The following is an 18,959-nucleotide window of genomic DNA, read 5'->3' as shown; positions in this document are numbered from 1 at the left end:
CCAATACATTAAAGAATATGTTGTGCTGCTCTTAATGCTGAGGAACAACCTACAGGCACTAGGTACCCCGCATAACAATCGGAAAGACACCCAGCGCTCCAGAAAAGATAACGAATTGGAGAGATGTGAAGGTCTCGTATTTTGTTTGTAAATAGTTCATCCAGTCCTGGAGAAGGGGTACCAACATGCACAGAGTAGGATTGGGCGAACTATTCCCACCTGGCAAGGGATAACTTTAGGTCTCAGCCAGGGGGGCTGCACGATTTAGAATTGGTAAAGTGCAGGCTATTGAAACGGCGGCGCTGCTCTCTATACATCCTAGCAACGTAACATCTCATTTAACGTATTCTTGCATTTCTAGCACACTACATGTCATCATTTCTACCATGGATGCGCCCAACTCAGAAAGAATGTTTCGTTTGTTTAAGCAGTCACAAAATGATGGCAGTGAATTCAGCAAAGTTCATGCATTTGATCAGAAGGGCAGCCACTATTTAGCAGAAATCATGCATATGGCGATGAGCCTTTCTCTAGTTCAGGAGTCTGTGGTGTGTAGGTGTACCTGTGGCCTTCTGTGGGCACACAATGTGTTGCCATTGGTAAGGTTCCACAGTTCTATGTATTCTGGTTTACATCTGGCAGAGTTTGGTAGGAGCAGCAGGTGGCCAGTGTGAACTTCGAGCCCCAACTCTGTCCTGTCTTTCCTGGGCCAGCAGTCACTTTACCAGGCCGCCTCTACAAACCAAAATGGCAGAGTAGTTTGAACGGCCATAAGCTTTGGGCTTTCCTTGCCCCTATGCCAGGCATAAGGCCCATAGGCATATATGCCAACACGACCCATTCTTTTCGAGGACAATAGTCCAGTCATGGATTCAGGCTTGGACTGGCCTATAGGGCAACAGGACAATGCCAGAATCAAAAACGAAAAATGGTAGTGTCAGCCCGGTGTTTTGGTCAAAGTGGGCCACTTTTGGGCCAATGTGGGCCAGTTTGATGAGTTACTTCACAATGTGCTAGTCGTTTTGTCCATTGTTGCCGAATACATATTCTTTAAATTGCACAGTTTGCATCACATTTTATAAAAAAAACCGCCCCTAGTGCTATTCAAACAGTCTGTAACAAAAGGAATGAATTGGCATTTGTAACTGTGGGCCACTTTCGCATTGGTGCCCGCGGCAGTTGTATGCCCCAGTCCGACCCTGCCTTTTAGTCCTGTTTTCCCCATTATAAACCCAGAACTACAAGACCCAGAATGCAAAGTTAAAATCAGGACAATGCTATTGTTTGCCGAAAGGAATGGCTAATGTTGACGTATAGGTGTAGGCTGACGGTGAGTGTTTCCTGATAACTCCATTTTCTTTCGGGAGAGAATGCCCCTGCAGTTAACGCGCGTTTTATTAATCATTAACTGGGAACCCTGCTCACAGAATGCGAGTTGTTAAATAAAAGCCCAGAACTAGAAACGAATAGCCCCAAGGGCACGATCTCGCCTCGAAAGCCTTGCAACTGGTGGAGAAAGCAACCCATACCGTCTGCATGGCCGCAGACCCCCCTCTTTAAACATACAACAGCAACATTTCAAACCTCTCTTTCCAGCGCTGTAAGCAGGGGGGTGAGGGGTGGAGGGGGCTCGTGGCCCTCCCAAACTGCATACACACACGCACAAATGAAATAACAAGAATAGCAGACACAGAGCCAGCTGTACACAAACACAAGCTTAGCTGACATCATCTCTCAACCACAAGAAACCCCACTGGGGCAAAACCATATAGCCTATAAATCTCCTTCAAGCCAGCGAAAGCTCACGCCACCGACTCCTGCGACAGCATTAAGTGGTCTCCACACAGCGCCACCTGATACTTTCTTCCAGCAACAATGGCCGACTCCAGACAGAGCTGGAAGCAAGTGCATCTGGAGGACGCTTTAAGCGCCAAGCAACATCCTGCTTTTCCCATCATCATTTGCGAGTCATCCGTCCCTTCTCCACCCACTGCTTTTTGCTAGAGTGACTGAATTGCACCGAGACAACTTTACAGGGAAACCTTTTCTTGGAAGTGCATGCTTTGGTGCAACCCCTTGTCTCTGAGTAGCACCCACTTCTGCCTGTAAATTCTCGGCCTCTTCTGGAATAGTGTTCTGACAGCATCACCCACTCCCCAGAACAATGCTGCTAGAATTCAGGGTGGCCAGTACTCTACTCACCATCTGGACTCCCCGGGATGATTTCCATCATGGCAGGTTGCGGTCTGGGGTCCATGTGGAGCTGCTGATTGGTTGGGGAGTGTAGAGAGTTTTCCAGGTGTCTGACTGGTGGAGGCGGCGCTTCAGAAGCCTTTGCTATCTGGATCTCTACCCGTTTAGGAAGGACCTCTGTTGGGGATGCCCCGGGGTTCTCGGCTCTCCGTTGAGGCACATCAGGAATCTTGGAGGCTGGGGAGTCCACTCTCCGGAGCGGCACCTCTTGGGGTTTCCCGATGGTCACCTCAGTCCTCCTAGAGATGGGCTCAGGGGGCTTATGCCCTGTGGCCTCTGCCCTTTTGAGGCCGAACCTGGAGAGGCCAGAGCTGGAGTTTTCTACTTGCTTAGAAGAGATGTCGATGGAGATCTCGGTCCGCCTGGACATTGGCTCTGGAACCTTTGGCCCTGGCCCAGTGAGCTCCACGCGCCTTAGAGAGGTCTTTGGAGACTTTTGAGCGGACGTGTCCACATATCTAGTATCTGAGTTTCTTGCTCCGATCTCTTGGAACTTCTGTGTGGCCACGGTAGACCGGACAAGTGGGTTGGGGGTCCGTCTTGGTGGCACGGAGGAATTGGGTGACTGGTCTACTTCTTCAACCTCAAAAGACCTCTTCAGCGCTGAAAGAGCAAAAGGAAATATACATTAATTTACAAGGGGACTTTTTATCACTGATATTAACACATTATTAAGTAGCTCTTCCATTATAAGCAAATGTGCACCATAAAAGAGAGTGGCTTGATCCTCTCATCCCCTCACACGTCCTCCTCCTTTCTAGCATTTCAAATAGCCAGACTTTCCTCTGACGGCACACAGCTCAACTCCAGAGATCCACGCTACTTATTTGTTGGCTACTATCATCTCACAAATGGCCTTCCTCCAATATATTCATCTGACTGGTGAGTTAATTATTTACAGGACTGCTGCTTGTCATATGTCACCCCCCCCTGCTGCCTTTATGCTTGCTAATGCATATAAGAACTTCTCAGGGCCCATTATGGAGCCAACTCTCGATGGCTCACTGCTGCTTTGACTTCCCAATTGAGGAACACTCCATCATCATCTTGCCATACATCTACTCGGCCACTCCCTCCTGCTCCCCTCTAACTTCTAGGTGCCCGATCCCACCAAAATTCTCCTATGCAAATCATTCAAACTTTGACCAGCCCTTTGAACTTTTCCTTTGTCGGCCTAATAATTCTCCACCTCTAAAACTGCTTGCTTCTCCACCATCAGTTTCAACTAATCCTGCACCTCTCTCCTGCCATCACACACTACTAAGATCACTAAACTCACCCCACCTCCCACAAATCCCTTCTCAACCTCTACCACTTTCCATTAAAGCATGCATTATCTTCTCACTCTTTATCACTTCCCCTTCCTGAAGCATCCCCAACCTTGCCCTCTAGTCCACCCCCCGCTATTCCCTTCTTGGATTCTAGCAAGGCCCCAATACTGGACTCTTGTTTGCTTGCCGTCATTCGTTCATAGCCCTAGCACTTCCCCCGTCTTTCCCATACGCAACATTTCTATACTTGCATCATTTACATATTTGCCTATATCATTGCCCAGGCCAATATCTCAAACTCTAGGCCTGCTCAACTTAACAAAACTCTGTTAACATTCTAGTCTCAGCTTCTGACACTTGTACAGACTGAGCTGTCTTTAACACCCGCTCCTCCTACCCACATGGCCTTTTCAGATAAATTGCTCTGCATTTACCACCAAATTCAAGCACCCATTTCCTACCACTTTCCTTACACACAGAAACACACACAAACTCACGCACATTCACACACACACCGTGCTTGCCATCTTCCGACAACTGCCCTACTCTGCTAATGCTACAATATGCATTCAGGCAAAGAAAACTACAGAGTATATGTATTTCATCTACTAAACACTGCAGCTTAGCATCCTTTGCGTCACTCCTTCAGCTTATCCCGGCTTTATGTCCCACAGAACCCTGTATGCTGAGATTGGAGGTCTGTACTGATGAAAGAAACATGTACAACCTAAAGACCTAGGATACAAAGGGCTGAGGGGCGAGGATTAAAAGGCAAGAATTGGCTGAAGGTGTCGCACATAACATGGGGCGTCTTGCAGCACTGAAATACAAAAGAGTGTGAACAGGGTGCACCTAAGCGCAAGGACCCAGAGCCATCAAGGTTTGTGTAGACAGGAACAAATGCAGATTTGCACTTCAACATCTTATGAACATTTTTCCTAACGCAGAAGTCTCCTGATCCGCACTGCGGATGCTCAAGTTCAGGGCATATGATACGCTGGGCTCGGGAATCAGCCTGCTTATATGTACGGCGCATAGTTGAGTCTTCGCCATTCCTTTGCCTTCCGCAACCATATGGACACAAAATGGTGCCTACAGGAGCAAGCGCTTCTTCTCATTCTATGGCCCCTGAGGATGAAGTGGTCAAATATTGTCTTAAAGGGCCTGTCCGTCTGATTTCATAGGCCTTACCAAATTGAGTTTCTAAATGCTTTAAAGAAATGAAAACAAATGGAGGTGAAGCTGGGTTTAGGTTAAATATTTCTCAACACTTCAATTGTCAGCACACCAGAGTACACCAGCTAGGGAGTTAAAATGTCAGCCTTGACCTATTTTGATTTAGTGCTTCTGTCAAGCTTACACCCGATGCGAACAGTCACACTGTCAAGTGTCAAGCAGCCAGTGTTCTGTGTGCACCACAGGCTCTGGAAGAAAAGGTGCAAACACAGTAAAAAGTGGTAGAGAGAATACCGCGCTCCAGGGCATAACCAGTGTGGAACCCACAACCTCCCAATAGCTAATGGCAGCACATTGTGTCCATTTTATGCTGCCTCAGCAGGTTTCATCCTCTCCAGGTTCCTGCACTGGCCTACACGAGGAGCACACCATTTGCCCATTGTACTTGTCTTATCACGATGAGCAAAGATGTGTATTTATTAATAGATCAATCTGATTTGAGTCTGCATTATTCCTTGGGTGTAAAGGTTCCTTTCTTGGGCAGAGATGAAAGGATTTGGTGTCCGGAAATTACAGATTGCCAGGGGTGTTGCTAGGTCTGGAAAAGACCCGGGGCTACGCTGATGTAGGAACTGTTGGGACTGGGGGCTAGCTAGTCTTTTGGCTGTAGCTCCTGAGATTCTATCCGGGGCTACAACCAAAAGATCAGGGGCTATAGCACCCTTAGCCCCCCCCTAGCAACGCCCCTGCAGATTGCTATTGTTCAGACGAGGGCATACCCTAAAATGTCCCGATTTCTTGCGTACAACATTCTGCCATTGACAGAGCAGCAGCGGGTCGCCATCTGTGCGTGCAGGATCTGTCCATGGAAGAGCGTGACCATAGCTCTCTCGTGGCTGACCCCTCACAAACCTCCAAAACAGCACTGTGGCAATGCTACCCTCCAATGACAGCGAAAAGAAAAAACGCATCAATCGCTCTGCAGCCGTGCCTCTCCCGCCGCTTACCAGCCACCATGGAAATAGAAAAGTGTAACTTTCTTTTATGAAAGAGATCACTTCACTCTTTCACTAGCACCATCTTTTTGCAAATATATTTTTATTTTTGGGCTACTTACAAGAGCCTGGTCACCAAAAAATAAAGCCATCCCAGTGGAGTAATTAAGGTGAGAGTGCTGATGGTGGCAGGCTGTTCCAATTGATAAAGTTGGTAGCAGCCCTTTCAGACTGTTTTTATTTTTATTTTATTTTATTTTATTTATTTGTTACACGCCCAGACCCTCGGGTGTCACGGCGAGGTTATAAGATAGCTTAGAAATTAGTCACATTCAGACATTACATTAGTTGCATTACATGATATAGGTTACAACATATTCACAACAATATACAGTGGCCTAAGGATTCACAACAGTATCCGATGGAAGGGGTCCTATCTTTGGGTGCTAATATTGGTTGAATAACCAGGTTTTTAGCTGTTTCTTAAAGATCGTGAAGAAGGATGCTTTTTTGATGATGATGGGTAGGGTGTTCCAGTGTTTGGGGGCTAAAGTGGTGAAGCTGCTGCCCCCTGCTCTTGTGGTTTTGAATCGGGGGGGGGGGTCCAGGAGGAGTTTGTCGTTGGATCTCAGTAATCTTATATTAGTTTTAGGATGCAGAGTGTCATTGAGGTAGATAGGTCCTTTTTTTGTAATGCATTTGTGGGTGATGCATAATGTTTTGAAAATGATGCAGGCTTTGATGGGGAGCCAGTGGGCATCTTTCCTGGTCTTGGATATATGGTCTGATTTTTTTATGCCTAGCGCTGCCCTCAGGACTTTGTTTTTCAAAAGTTGCATTTTGGCTAGGTTGGTGTTGGAGGTGCCCAGTAGTAATGCATTACAGTAGTCCAATTTCGATAGGACCAGTGCTCTGGCCAGGGTGAGGCAGTTTGCTGGGGTCAGAAATTGTCGGCTGAGTGCGATTAATTTGGAAGTGTAGGCCGTGGAGGAGGAAAGAACATTGATCTGTTTAGTCATGGTCAGGCTAGCATCGAAGTACACTCCCAGTGTTTTTACTTGTTTTGACACTGGAATATTGGTGCCGTCGATGTTGATGGTTGAATATTCTGGCTGAAGGGTTGCTAATTTGGCTGGAGCTCCTACGATGAGGACTTCCGTCTTCTCATCGTTAAGACATAGGCTACTTAATGCCATCCAGTTTTGTATGATGGCGTACATTTTATTGATTGCTAAAGTGTCCTGGTCGTAGTTGCCTGTAAGAGGTATAGGATCTGGGTGTCATCCGCAAAATGTGTGTATATGACACCCATATCGTCAAGTGCTGAGAACAGGAGCTTGGTATATGCGTTATACAGCGTGGGAGAAAGGCAAGAGCCTTGGGGCACTCCTATGGGGACTGGGATGGGGTTGGCTGCTTCTTTGCCTATGGACACTCTGGAGGTGCGGTCAGTTAAGAATGATTTCACCCAAGCAGTGGCTGCCCCAGAGAAGTTGAATTCACGGGCAAGTGAGTTGCAGAGTTTGTCGTGGTCCACCAAGTCAAATGCAGCTGAGAGGTCCAACAGCAAGAGAATGCAAAGTTTCCCTGAATCTCTAATGGCATCCATCTGGATTTTGAGGTCCAAGAGAGCTGTTTCAGTGCTGTGGTTGGGACTGAAGCCTGATTGTCTGGTGCCGAGGAGCTGGTTAGATTCTAAATAGGTTTGAATTTGGTTGTAGGCTAGTTTGTCGATGATTTTGAGTAAGAATGGGACCGTGGTTATGGGGCGATAGTTAGTAGGAATGGTGGGGTCTAGATTTGGTTTTTTTAGAAGTGGTGTAACCCAGGCTTCTTTAATGCAAGTTGGAACTGTATTGGAGTTGAATGAGGCATTGACAAATTTAGTGATGAGGGGGGTCAGGGTGGGTGCACAGGCTTTGACTAGTTTGGCTGGGACAGTATCTCCTTTGCAGTTGGATGCTTTTAGTTTGGAGATAGTATCGAGTACAAGATTGTGGGTGACAGGTGTGAATTGGAAGGGGGGGTTGGAGTTGTCACTGGAAAGGGTACAGGGATTAGGGAAGGGGGGAGTTTTTGTAGCTAGGAGTAATTTTTTGGAGTTGATTTTGTTTTGTAACATAGTGATTTTGGAGGCAAGAGCATCTTGTATGGTGGTACACCATTCTTTGCTTCTGTTTATGGTTGTGTCGGTCGGAAGTGGATTTTCAAGTTCTCTAAGGATAGAGAAGAGCTCTTTGGAGTCGGATGCTGCATTGCTAATGCGAGCATTGTAGGCGTTAGCTTTATGTGAGATGATAGCTGATTTGTAGAGGGTGTTTGCGTCTTTGAATGCTTTAGCTGAGTCCGGGGAGGGATGTTTATTATGGGCATGCTCAAGAGAGCGTTTTTTCCTTCTAAGGGCGATTAATTCCTCGTTGAACCAGAAGTTGGATTTTTTGTTGAGGCGCCTTAGTTTGGAGGTTACAGGTGCTATGGTGTTAATCGCTGTGGAGAGGCATTTGTGGTAGTACTCAGCGATAGTAGTTGGGTCATTGCTGAGGATTGAGTGGGTATCTAGCAATTTGTTCAAGGTGGGGTCGAAATTCTCAGCTGTGAGCTTTTTGGAGTTTCTACTTTCGATGATATCCATAGATATGTTCTTGGGTGTGCAAGGATCGTCGCTAGTGATTGTAAATTCTATGCAGAAGTGGTCTGTCCAATTCAGTGCGGTAATCGGGCCTAAGGTGATGTTGGTGTTGAGGGTGAGGATCCAATCAAGGGTTCTGCCCTTGGTATGGGTGGGGACATTGACGTGTTGGCAGAAGTTCATGTCATTAAGTGCCAGGATGAGGGCGGTTGCTTTGGTGTCTTGGTTATCATTAAAACCTAGATTCAAGTCACCAATGATGATACATTTCGTTTTGGGTTTGAGGAAGGGCGCCAGTATTAGAGGGATATCTGTTTCAGGGTGGCTGTTTGTGCTAGGGGCTCTATAGATGACCACTATGTTAATTGTGGTGTTTTCATTCAATGAGAGTTTGGCGAGTAGTAGTTTGTACCCTGAGATTATTTCAATGGAACTTGATCTAAGTTTGATAGTATTTTTAGCAATGATGGCCACACCGCCTCCTGGAGTGGTGGTTCTATCAGATCTGAGAATGGTGTAATCTGGTGGAATAGCTAATGCTAGCTGAGGGCCTGATGCTTGGTGTAGCCAGGTTTCTGTGATTACTAACATGTCAAGGTCAAGTTCGATGATGAGGTCATGAATATCAATGGCGTGGGCTCCAAGGGAGCGGGCATTGATGAGTGCATTTTTGAGACTAATGGGAGGGTTGGGCTCCTTAGTGGGAGTATTTATGGTTGGTGGGCCACTTAGTGGAGTAGTTTTAGTTGCTCTAGGTTGGGTGTGTTTGTTATTTGTTGTGTGGGCCGTGGGTTTGGGTGATCTGGGAGGCTGGGTCTTGGTAGTAGGGTTGTGGTGTGGTAGCCTTGTGCGAGCTCTTAAACGGGGTGTTCTCTCATATCCTAGGATAGGGTATGTTTTACCATTGCTTGAGGGGTTGGGGTGTACATGTGGATCATCAGTGATGGTCGAGGTGGGATGGTGTTCCTTACTGGTTACGTGGGAGTCCTTGAGCCTGGAAAAGAGAATGGAGGAGGATGGGAAGGGAGGTGTGGTAGGGAGGAAGGGGGAAGGACAGGGGATGGGATGGTGTCTTGGGCAAGCTAGTTTGGTTAGCCCATTACTGAGGGTGAGGGAGTGAGTGCCAGTGCACGGGGTGTCCGCTCGGACAAGGCAGAAGGGGAACATAATGCACAATATCCAACTTAACATAGCTAGGGATATAGGGGGGTGGTGTAAAGTGAGGCTCGGCTCGCTTTATTTGCACTAATTGGGCTAGATACAGTAGTCAACAGTAAAATACTGTTAGGCTAATAGCAAGAATCCTAGGAGGGCCTGTGAGCGGTCAGGAGCGACCATAAGGCACATCACAATATCACGGAGGTCTCTGAGCGATCATAAGGCACAACACAATATCACAGTGGTCTCTGAGCGACCATAGGGCACAACACAATAACACAGTGGTCTCTGAGCGACCATAAGGCACAGCACAATAACACAGAGGTCTCTGAGCGACCATAAGGCACAACACAATATCACAGTGGTCTCTAAGCGACCATAAGGCACAACACAATATCATAGTGGTCTCTGAGCGACCATACAATTGGCAAGCGACCAGGAGGGTCTCAAATGGGTCATAAGGTGTATTAGTGGGGACCATGTTTATGCGGTAGGTGGTGAAAAACACACTGTTCAGGGCTGCTCAAACTGTAACAGTACTATGAAGGTCAGCCTATTGTGGACGCTAAATTTCAAATAAGCATGGAGAGCTGGATAGGCTATTTTCAATTGGGCATACTGGACAGAGAATGGCATATGCACAGTGGCTAAGGTTCAAGTAGCATAGGCCCAGTGGGTGGCAGAAACTAAGTTACACAAAATCAAAGAGGGCATGGTTCAGCATAGTCTCCATAGGCTGCAATGACTACGATACTCATGGGCACAGTGGGCAGAGATCAGCCTAGGCACAATGGGCTGCGTTGACTAGGGTGCAGGTAGCAAGGCACGCAGTGGGCAGAGTTATATGAGCACAGCTCGCAGCAGCGCAAGAAGTGTTACAGAATGGCTCTATGTCATTAAGTGGAGCGTAGAAGCTGGATCTCGATTTCAAGGATTTTCGTTTCCCTGCTAGAGGTGCAAATTAAGGCCCCAAGGCTTACCGTGATGGGGGCCCAACGTAGAGGAGGATGAGGCTCCCTCCAAGCTACCTTTAGGAAACAGGGGTGAGGGGATGGGTACTTCCTCGCCTTCCAGTCGCCAAACAGGCGCAAACAGGGCCTTTATACGGCCTTCATGCAGGCTGCCGGCGCTAACGCCCTTATAACCACAATCCTAACATATTAGCTCACACAACTTCCTATACTTTTTTTTTATTTACATGGGATAGAATGTAAATAGTGTACCTAAAAGCTTAGAGTGGTGGAACTTGGGGGAACTTGGGACATCTGACCAAATGTATAGCTAATTCACTGAGCACTAATTTCAACTACAACAGATTTTTTTAAGTATTAAAAATCCCATTCAAAAAGGCAAACAAAACACTGCATAGAGGAAGAACTAATACAAGTAAAAAAAACACACTTTAGAAAAACAACATTCTAGAGGAAAGGCCACACCGTATGTGGGGTGTAAATTCAGCCCGCCAGTGACAGAGACTGAGAGGCCATGCACGGACCTATTGTAAGAATGAAGCTGGCTAATGTTGAGACCCATTGGAATATGCAGGCCAGTTCAAAACATTGATTTCGACATATGGCCTAGTGAAGGAACAAAAATGGGCCTAGTTCAACTTTCCCAAAATGGACAGGTGCTCAAGTGGAGGAAAATGTGCCTGAGAACTGAAAACTGCTGAATGTGCCTAGTACATTGCAAAAGACAGTTGTGGCTGAAAATGGTGTTTTCATAAAATATGAAAAGCTACCATGTTGTTTAAGGAGAAAAATAGCAGCATGTCACCTTGACTTCAATGCAGCACAAGACTGTGATCCAGAAATCTAAAGTGAAGCCAAGTACTTTGCATTTATCACAAATAAAACACTTACTTTTCAACATTCAAAATGACATAATTTAAAAGTAGAGGCCTACTTGTTGTAGAAGTGAACACTAGTTCCTATGTTAACTGTGGCCTAGGTGTAAATAATACTGAAAGTGATCAGACTTATATCTTTTTTTATTTATTGTATTAAAGAGAGATTTCATTACTGGACAGTAGGCCCAGATGCAATACAAAATATTACATAGTAAACACATGTTTTCCATTGAAAAGTCTATTCTGTTAGAATTATGCAAGTAGTGTGTTTTCCCCACTGAACTGAAAGGACTGTGCCTCTGAAACGTTGTCCTCAAGACCTTTGGGCTGGGCCAGCAGGAAAAGCAGGTCTGGTTTTCAGGTGAAAATGCAAAGAAATACAAAGAGTTAGGTCAAAATTGTGGTAGGGTCAGATAAGCAAGCCAACAGAATTGATCTATTGGACTAGCTTTACCCCAATAAAGTGCCTCTCAGAGCCACCAATGGATCTGCAAGGACTCTGAAGGGACAGACATTACTAATAAGCAGCTGTTCAAGTCATGTGTCTTGCGAGAAATGAAACTGGATGTTCTGAAATGTGAAGCAGAGGCTTCTATATTAATGTCTTTCAATCCGAATAACATAGGACACCTTCACCTTAATACTAGGAGAACTCTGCGTCACAATGAGCTCATCCAGGACTCAAATTAAAGATCACTAAATTATCAGTCAGTTCTATGTAAATATTAACTATATGTGCTGGATAGAATTTGAGTTAGGAAGGAACCCAGGAACATGGCCTTCTCATAATTCAGAGGAACTCGAAAGTTGGTGAACTGTTAGAATGCAAAACTGATGCTTGGAGCTTGAAGTGTCATATTTGAAATTATTTCAGCTCAGGAACAAACCACGACAAATAATAGCTTCTCCCAGGAAGGTTGTGCCAAAATAAAATAAAATAAAATGTAGAATTCAAAAATATATATATTAATGCAGTTATCTGAAAAATTGAGGTAGTTGCCATCTAGTGAGATTTTGAGGAAAAAACAATGTAAAAACGTAATTCTGAAATGATGCATTTTCCTCCTTCCCTATTATCCATAATACAGACCTCTAAACTACTTGCCCTATCGGCTGGCAGAGGGCAGACTGGTGGGAGGGGGAGGAAGAGAGATGTCCAATCCAATGAGTGGGAATATTCATAATATGTAAATGTCATCAGCACTATATAATATCAGTTTTCAATCTAAAGGGGCAAGAAAGGCAAAAAGAGCAGAGCAGACTGACAACATAGAGCTGACAAAAAAGGAAGACTGACACCTAGGAGAGCAGATAGACAGGAGACCCTAAGACACTTGCTGGGGACTTTTGCCTGGAAGCTGGGAGCCCTGTCTGAGAGAGAGCCCTACAATCTGGCTGGAGGAACTTTGCTGTGAATAGAGACCAGAGTTGCGAGCTGCCTACCTATTCATGAAAGAGGGTCTGAAATATGTCTGGCATCCTGAGCTAAGAACAGAGATCGCCAATGTAAGTAGATATATCCCAAAGCTATGAATTGTACGGCAAGCTACTTGCCTTAACCCCTTCCCATTAGGGGCTAGGGGGCAAAAACACTGTATCCATTTTAAGAGGAAGTGTTACCTTTAACCCATTCCTTTTCATTAGTGGATGCTCTACCACTGGTGGCAAGAGGGTAAAAGCATTATACCCTTAGCTTATTTAACCAAAAGTATAATTTAATGAATCCTCATAGGGGCAGCTATCACTGGGTGATGTTTTTGTCAAAATTCGAAATTGACAAAGATTATCCCAGTGCACAGTAAATGACTCTAGTCTTTAATGTAATTGAATAACCCTTGCTGTTCATTTGAATGCGCAAGTGTCCCCAAAATGAAAATCCCAACACCGTGCATTCACTGTGAAAACAAATTGCCCCAAACTAATTTCCCCATTCATTCCAAATTCCCCAAACCCTGCATTTCATTTGAACGATTTTCCCATTGAGTTCATTTCTCAGACCTTACATTTCAAATAAAAAGCCCAAACAAAATTCTCATTATATTCCCACTCCCTGTACCTTGCCTTCAAACCAATTGCGTCATATATAACTGATGCCTGGGGTGGGGGATTGCTGGGAGAAAAGAGCATTGTGATAAACCAAGCAATCACTGTGTATTTTTAAAGTTTCTTCTCTGTTAATGTGCAAAGAAATCCTATGTGTGTTTTGATTGTTTGTAGTGGTAACTGAAAGTATATTAAGAAATACATGTCAGTCAATTGATGCAAGTAATTTTCATTTGTGCTTATTGTGTTGTACCACAGAGTTGGTGGTTGGTGTTATTGTGATTTAAATAAATATACACTATTATTTCTGTACACCAACCTGGTTTCTAGCTTATTGGTGATACAGAGGGTATTTGCTGAATGGTGTTATACAGGTGGGAACCAAATTTGAATCTGCTAAGCACTTTGTTGTGCAACACCTTAATTGGGGGTGGGGGGAAGGACCTCCCTGAGTTCAGAGGGACCGTCCAATAAACTTTCACACATAACAGTTGGTTTTACAATGAGTCCAGTATATGGAGGACCTTGAGGTGCATATTATATAATGGTAGAGCATACCACGCCACTTAAACTGTGATCAATACGTTACAAGCCTTAAGTGGCAGGTGGGCACTGCAGAAAGACACATCTACCATGAGGATGGTCTCCCTCTAGAGTACCACACAGGCCTTCAGATAGCATGGCCATGATGGCCAACACGCATCTCAAATAAAAACTTCTGGGCGCCTGAGTACACAGCACAGGATGTGGTGGGATGGACTTGATTAAATGAAGAGTGGACTCAGCTATTAAAAGCTTTATTTTTGCTGCAGCTTTTGTGTGGGTGTCATGTTTGGCCCTTGTCTTCAGGGTCAATCCTTCACTTTATCTGGATGTCTGTCTGCTACACCAATCATGTGCTGCAGTTCTTTCAGGCCAAACTCCCAGGATGCTTGAGGAGTTGTGGCTCCTCTATTCACCAGGAAATATAATCCAACTTCTTCACATTTAAGAGATGCTCTAGGGGTTCTGACTCCTGTTTCAGGCATGCAAGCTCTCTGGTCAGTAACTCTATTTCCTAGGTTGCACTGGTTAATGTTGATGTGGTTTTATCAGTGTGTTCCCAATCCCAGAATGCAATGTTTCTTGTCAACACAGCTTCAAGCCCCAGTATGCAGAATGTCGTGTCAGTGTGGCCCTGGTCGTGTTCTTAAAAGTCAAAGCACTCTAGATACCAAAATATTGTGTTTCTCATTGGTTTGGCTTCCCACTGCTCTCCTAGGGACTACTACTCCCCATCCCCAGGTTCAGCATTACTCATTTACTCTAGTTTCATCTGGACTCCAAAGTTGGATTTGTGTTTGCTTTTCCCTATCTCCTCAATACCCTTCCGTCCGTTCGCCCCAGTGCTGGATGACCGTCCATGTGCACTCCCTCTCACACACCGGCTCATACCATTCATTATTCTCTCACCACATTCGCCTGCAGGAGTCTTCATGTTTGAACTTTCTCCAGCAGTGTTGCTGTGTCTAGTGCCTCTGGTCTTGCCCTTGTTCTGTGCTCTTTCAACTCTGATAGGGGTTGTACGTTGTTTCCTCGTACTCAGTCCTATGCAGTGGCACAGTGTCTACAAAGGTGCCTTAATTTGTGACCATCTTCTATTAGCTACGCTATGGTTTCTCCACTGGCAAACCCTCTATCTGCACACCCCTTGTCATGAAGGGAGGCACCACTTTTTTCAATAGGCGCTGATATGAAAGCATCAGCACAGTATTGGGACCTACAAAGACTCCCCGAGCTGGCGTGGTGGAGGGCTAAATGCGCCCAACGCGGGCACCCAGGTGGCCCTAACCTAAAGCCAGCACTGGTTGCACACCATTAATTAATGGAAGCTTGCACTCTCCATGGCATTACTCCAGCAATCATGGTGACTGCCACCAGGCAGATTGCCAGAGTCTAAGGCCGTCCGCACTGCCTCGGTGGGGCCATAGATTGGTATGTCTTCAGCATACTAATGGCACTGCAGAAATTGTCTCCAGATGATATCACCTTGTGGCCTACCCTAAAATTTGATTATAGGAAAAGGACCGTACACTGTGGGACCCCCATAGGGGACTGAATAACCAGAGAGACCAAAGGTCTTATGCTCCGCTGCCAGGTACTGCCCTGCAGGAAGGAGGAGAACCATTCAACAATGCTTCCCGAAAACCTGCAAGGTCCCAGAAACAGACCAACCATGGTAAATGCTGTCAGGTCCAACAAAACAAGGAATGGGAAGAAGGCCATGTCCAAGGCCATCAGGAAGTCATCCACCAAGCAGATCATGGCAAACTCACTTATACGGTTAGCTCTGAAGCGGGACTGCAAGCCATAAAGAAAAGCCAGCAATTCCAGACATCGTTAGGCAGAATAAATCCTATGTTCTCCAAAATCTATCCTAAGAGTGGAAGATGATAAAAAGGGTGATACTTGCCAACTATATCCTTATCGATGTTCGTGTTTTGAAGAGGGGATTGACCGAATGTATATATTTGTTTATCGACACAAGTACAGGACGGATCCTTCCAAAAACACAAACCTTCAGAGCATATTTGAAATTGTGCCTTGTTGAGTGTACTAGAGGTCAGCTTAACAAAAAGGACATACTGAGGGACTAGCCATGCCTTCAAAGACTTCTGAACTGAAAGACGATCAGAGGTTGGGAAGGGCATCCCAGGGTGGATTAAGCTTTCCTTTTATAGAGAGAAGGATAATGTTGCCAGGACTAGGGGCCTCCATCCTCGTGAGGCTGCCTCCAGTATCAGTGACGCACTTTGCAAACCTGCATAGACACCAGAGTCTGCCTGAAGTCTTGCCAAGCAGATCCAGGCAACGCTGTGCCCAGTCCCTCATGATGAAAGAGGGCATACGGATTTGGGAGGACTAGTCAAAGGTCTCTTATGTAGACCAAAAGAGGAGACTATTCTATCTCCAGAAATAGAGGTCAAAAATTGAAAATAGAGTCCAAAACCCCACCCACCCACTAGAGCAAGTTTGATATTTTTCATGGGAAGCTTGAGATGCTGAAAAGATGAAAAGAACGCAGAGCTATAATTTGCGGGCAGAGCAAGAAGCTTGTACATGTTTGCACAGTGAGAGGTTAACACAGGCAGTGGTGCGAGTACGTGTGAGAAGTCAGCATTGCTTATCAGTGAAAAAGGTTATAAGGACTAAACTTGTAATAGTACTAGGCGAGGAGTTAGAGGCTCTAGCTTAGAAGCCACTCACCAAAGGAGGCAGTACAACTGGTCCTTCTGAAGCACCCTTGTTAATAGTGGAGATGGAAATCAAGATTTAAATCTGACACAGATGCAGTGGGATGCAAGTCTCATAAGCACAAGTGATAAGCAGCTCATGACTCACTGCTGTACCTGAAGCACCCGCTGTGACAGAATGCCATCTACAGAGGTCTCAGTGTGTTTACACATGCAGGCATTGGATTGTAGACGTGTTGTTTCCCATGATCCTGATCCCGGCCCGGTAGATTTGTGTTCTTTTCTTCTGGTTGCTCCTTCTAAGTCTGGTTCGGTAACTCTGGATACGTGAAGTCTGGTGATAGGTGACTCTTCCTCTTTTCTGTTCTTCACCTTCTGGCTTTCTTGAACCCTTGGATCTGACCTGCTGGTTTCCTTTGACCCATGGCTCTCTCCTCCTGGTATTTCTCGCCTTGATTTATGGCTGATCTTTGGCATTCTCTGATTCTTCTTGGGTCTTTTTTCCATGGCTATTACCATCCGATTGTTCAAACTGAGTTTCCTGGTTGACATCCACGTTCCTGCTTGTTTGGCGTGTCATCATCTGGAACTTCTTTTTGGACATTATATGCCTTCCTCGGGTGGGGTTCTTCACCAATAGGGCTTCATCCACTGCAGGTCCACGGTTGTTCCATTTGTATAAGGTACAGTTAGGGTGTTTGTCTTATCTGACTTTAGTGACCTATTCTCTCTTCTTTTGAAGGTTGGGGTGTTCACCAGCCATCTGGTGTTTCTATCCTCCCCATAAACTATCTAGGAAAGGGATCTGCTGCCTAACACGTATGCCTTACAGCAGTAAAATTAAGACCAGATATTTGTGCTCTTATCAAATCACAATATTTTCACTTATTCACACACAGCACTATGCAGTCTTTTACGGCACATACTACAAGTCATTGCACATTTTCTCATCCGTGAAAAAATTGTCAATTTATTATTAATAACAAAATTAGACAAACAAGTATTATAATTTTGTATCGCCTTTCTAAAAACAAGACTATGCTTGCTCCTCTATTTGTACACTCTTGTCGTGCATTGAGGATTGCTCATACAACTTAATTCACATTCCGTTGACTTTTTATATTCTATGGTATTCATGCATCACGGAAAGAACGTTGCTTGTGTATCTTCTGCACCTTGTTCTCTGATTTCCCTGGATCCTTTTTTGTATTGTTGTTTGGGACTCTTAGAAGAGGTGTGCAGGGCTGCCTCCTTGGGCCTGGGTTTCTTTGGTAGTTCCCATGCAAGCCTAAGGAAGCCTATCAAGGTCACAAGATCTTCTAAGCGACCTTGTTGATCTAGTAAGTGGGATCAAAATCACACGTCAGGATGGGATCTGCACAGTCTTGGCTGCACTGTAGGTTGGGTTCTCTGCCCAATGTTACCATGCCACCCAGCAGAATTTCAAGAGCTAGCAGGCCTCAATGGACTGGTGAGGCGTTTGACACGATGGGAAAGCCTTTGAGTATTGCTGGATAAACATATCTGGCAGAGGTGTGAAAGCAGAGCCGCCTTCAGAGGCCAAAGTAGCATGTGCATGGAGTCTCTTTTAGCAGGTACTCTGCGTGTAGCTATCCTGGAGCTGGACTCCTGAGAACTGCTGGTCACACGTTGAGTTTGACATCGTTTCCACGGACGTGGACTGACAATGAAAAGTGAAAGCCCATCCAGTGAAGGAAAAGTTGTAAACAGGTGCAAGTGCTGCAGAAGGCCAAGAATGGAGAGATTCTCTCGGATCAACTCCCTCGTGGGTGCTAGGTGGGTGCCGGTGAAGGCCAAGAATATTATGACTCCCTTAGAACAGCTCACTCGTGGGTGCTGACTGCTGTGATGAATTGCGGGAATTCGTCACTTCTCCCCAGCGGGGAGCCCCCCTGTGAGGCTAGGGAGGTGAACCCGCTCTCCAATACCATCCCTAGAGGTAGAAACAAGTGTTACCTCACTGGGAGAGACTCCAGTTCCTGTGCAGAACTCCTTAGAAAACTTTCTAAGATAACCTCTTCAAACCTTTCCTGTGAAAATATGTATGAAGAATAAACAGTATGTGTTATTGTAACAGGAAATGGTAAATCATTCTTTAAAGGCAAATTACCATTCCACTGGGACAAAGAAGAGGGCGTGCACAGGAAAAGAGAAGCTACTGGAGACAGAGAAAGGGACAACGAGTTGCGCTTGGGAAGTCCCAAGGATATGGGGAGGAGCCCAGAGACGCGAGAGAAGAACCCGCGAATTACAAAAAGCCTTGAACGCTGGTTCAGGAGAAAGGCTGGATGCGCAGCGTCCTGTAATTGTGCAAGTGTGAGAAGTGGAAAC

At 45.5% G+C, this 18,959-nt stretch overlaps 1 protein-coding gene across 5 annotated transcripts in view; it reads right to left on the bottom strand.

Moving 5' to 3' along the window:
• Window positions 1–18,959, bottom strand: part of SEPTIN9 (septin 9) — a 948,816-nt gene that overhangs the window by 418,020 nt on the left and 511,837 nt on the right. For 4 of the 5 annotated variants that reach the window (XM_069654625.1, XM_069654626.1, XM_069654628.1 and 1 more), the window contains one exon: window positions 2,203–2,856. The exons of the other annotated variant lie outside the window; for it this stretch is intronic. In XM_069654625.1, the coding sequence (XP_069510726.1) occupies window positions 2,203–2,856 (654 nt within the window). The remainder of the gene's footprint in view (window positions 1–2,202; window positions 2,857–18,959) is intronic. 5 annotated transcript variants of the gene reach the window in all.

This window comes from Ambystoma mexicanum, chromosome 3q, assembly GCF_040938575.1.
Source record: "Ambystoma mexicanum isolate Mex_15411 chromosome 3q, UKY_AmexF1_1, whole genome shotgun sequence".
Classification (NCBI taxonomy): Eukaryota; Metazoa; Chordata; class Amphibia; order Caudata; family Ambystomatidae; genus Ambystoma; species Ambystoma mexicanum.
The sequence above is the reverse complement of the archived record's forward strand: the minus strand, read 5'-3'. Positions and strand labels throughout refer to the sequence as shown.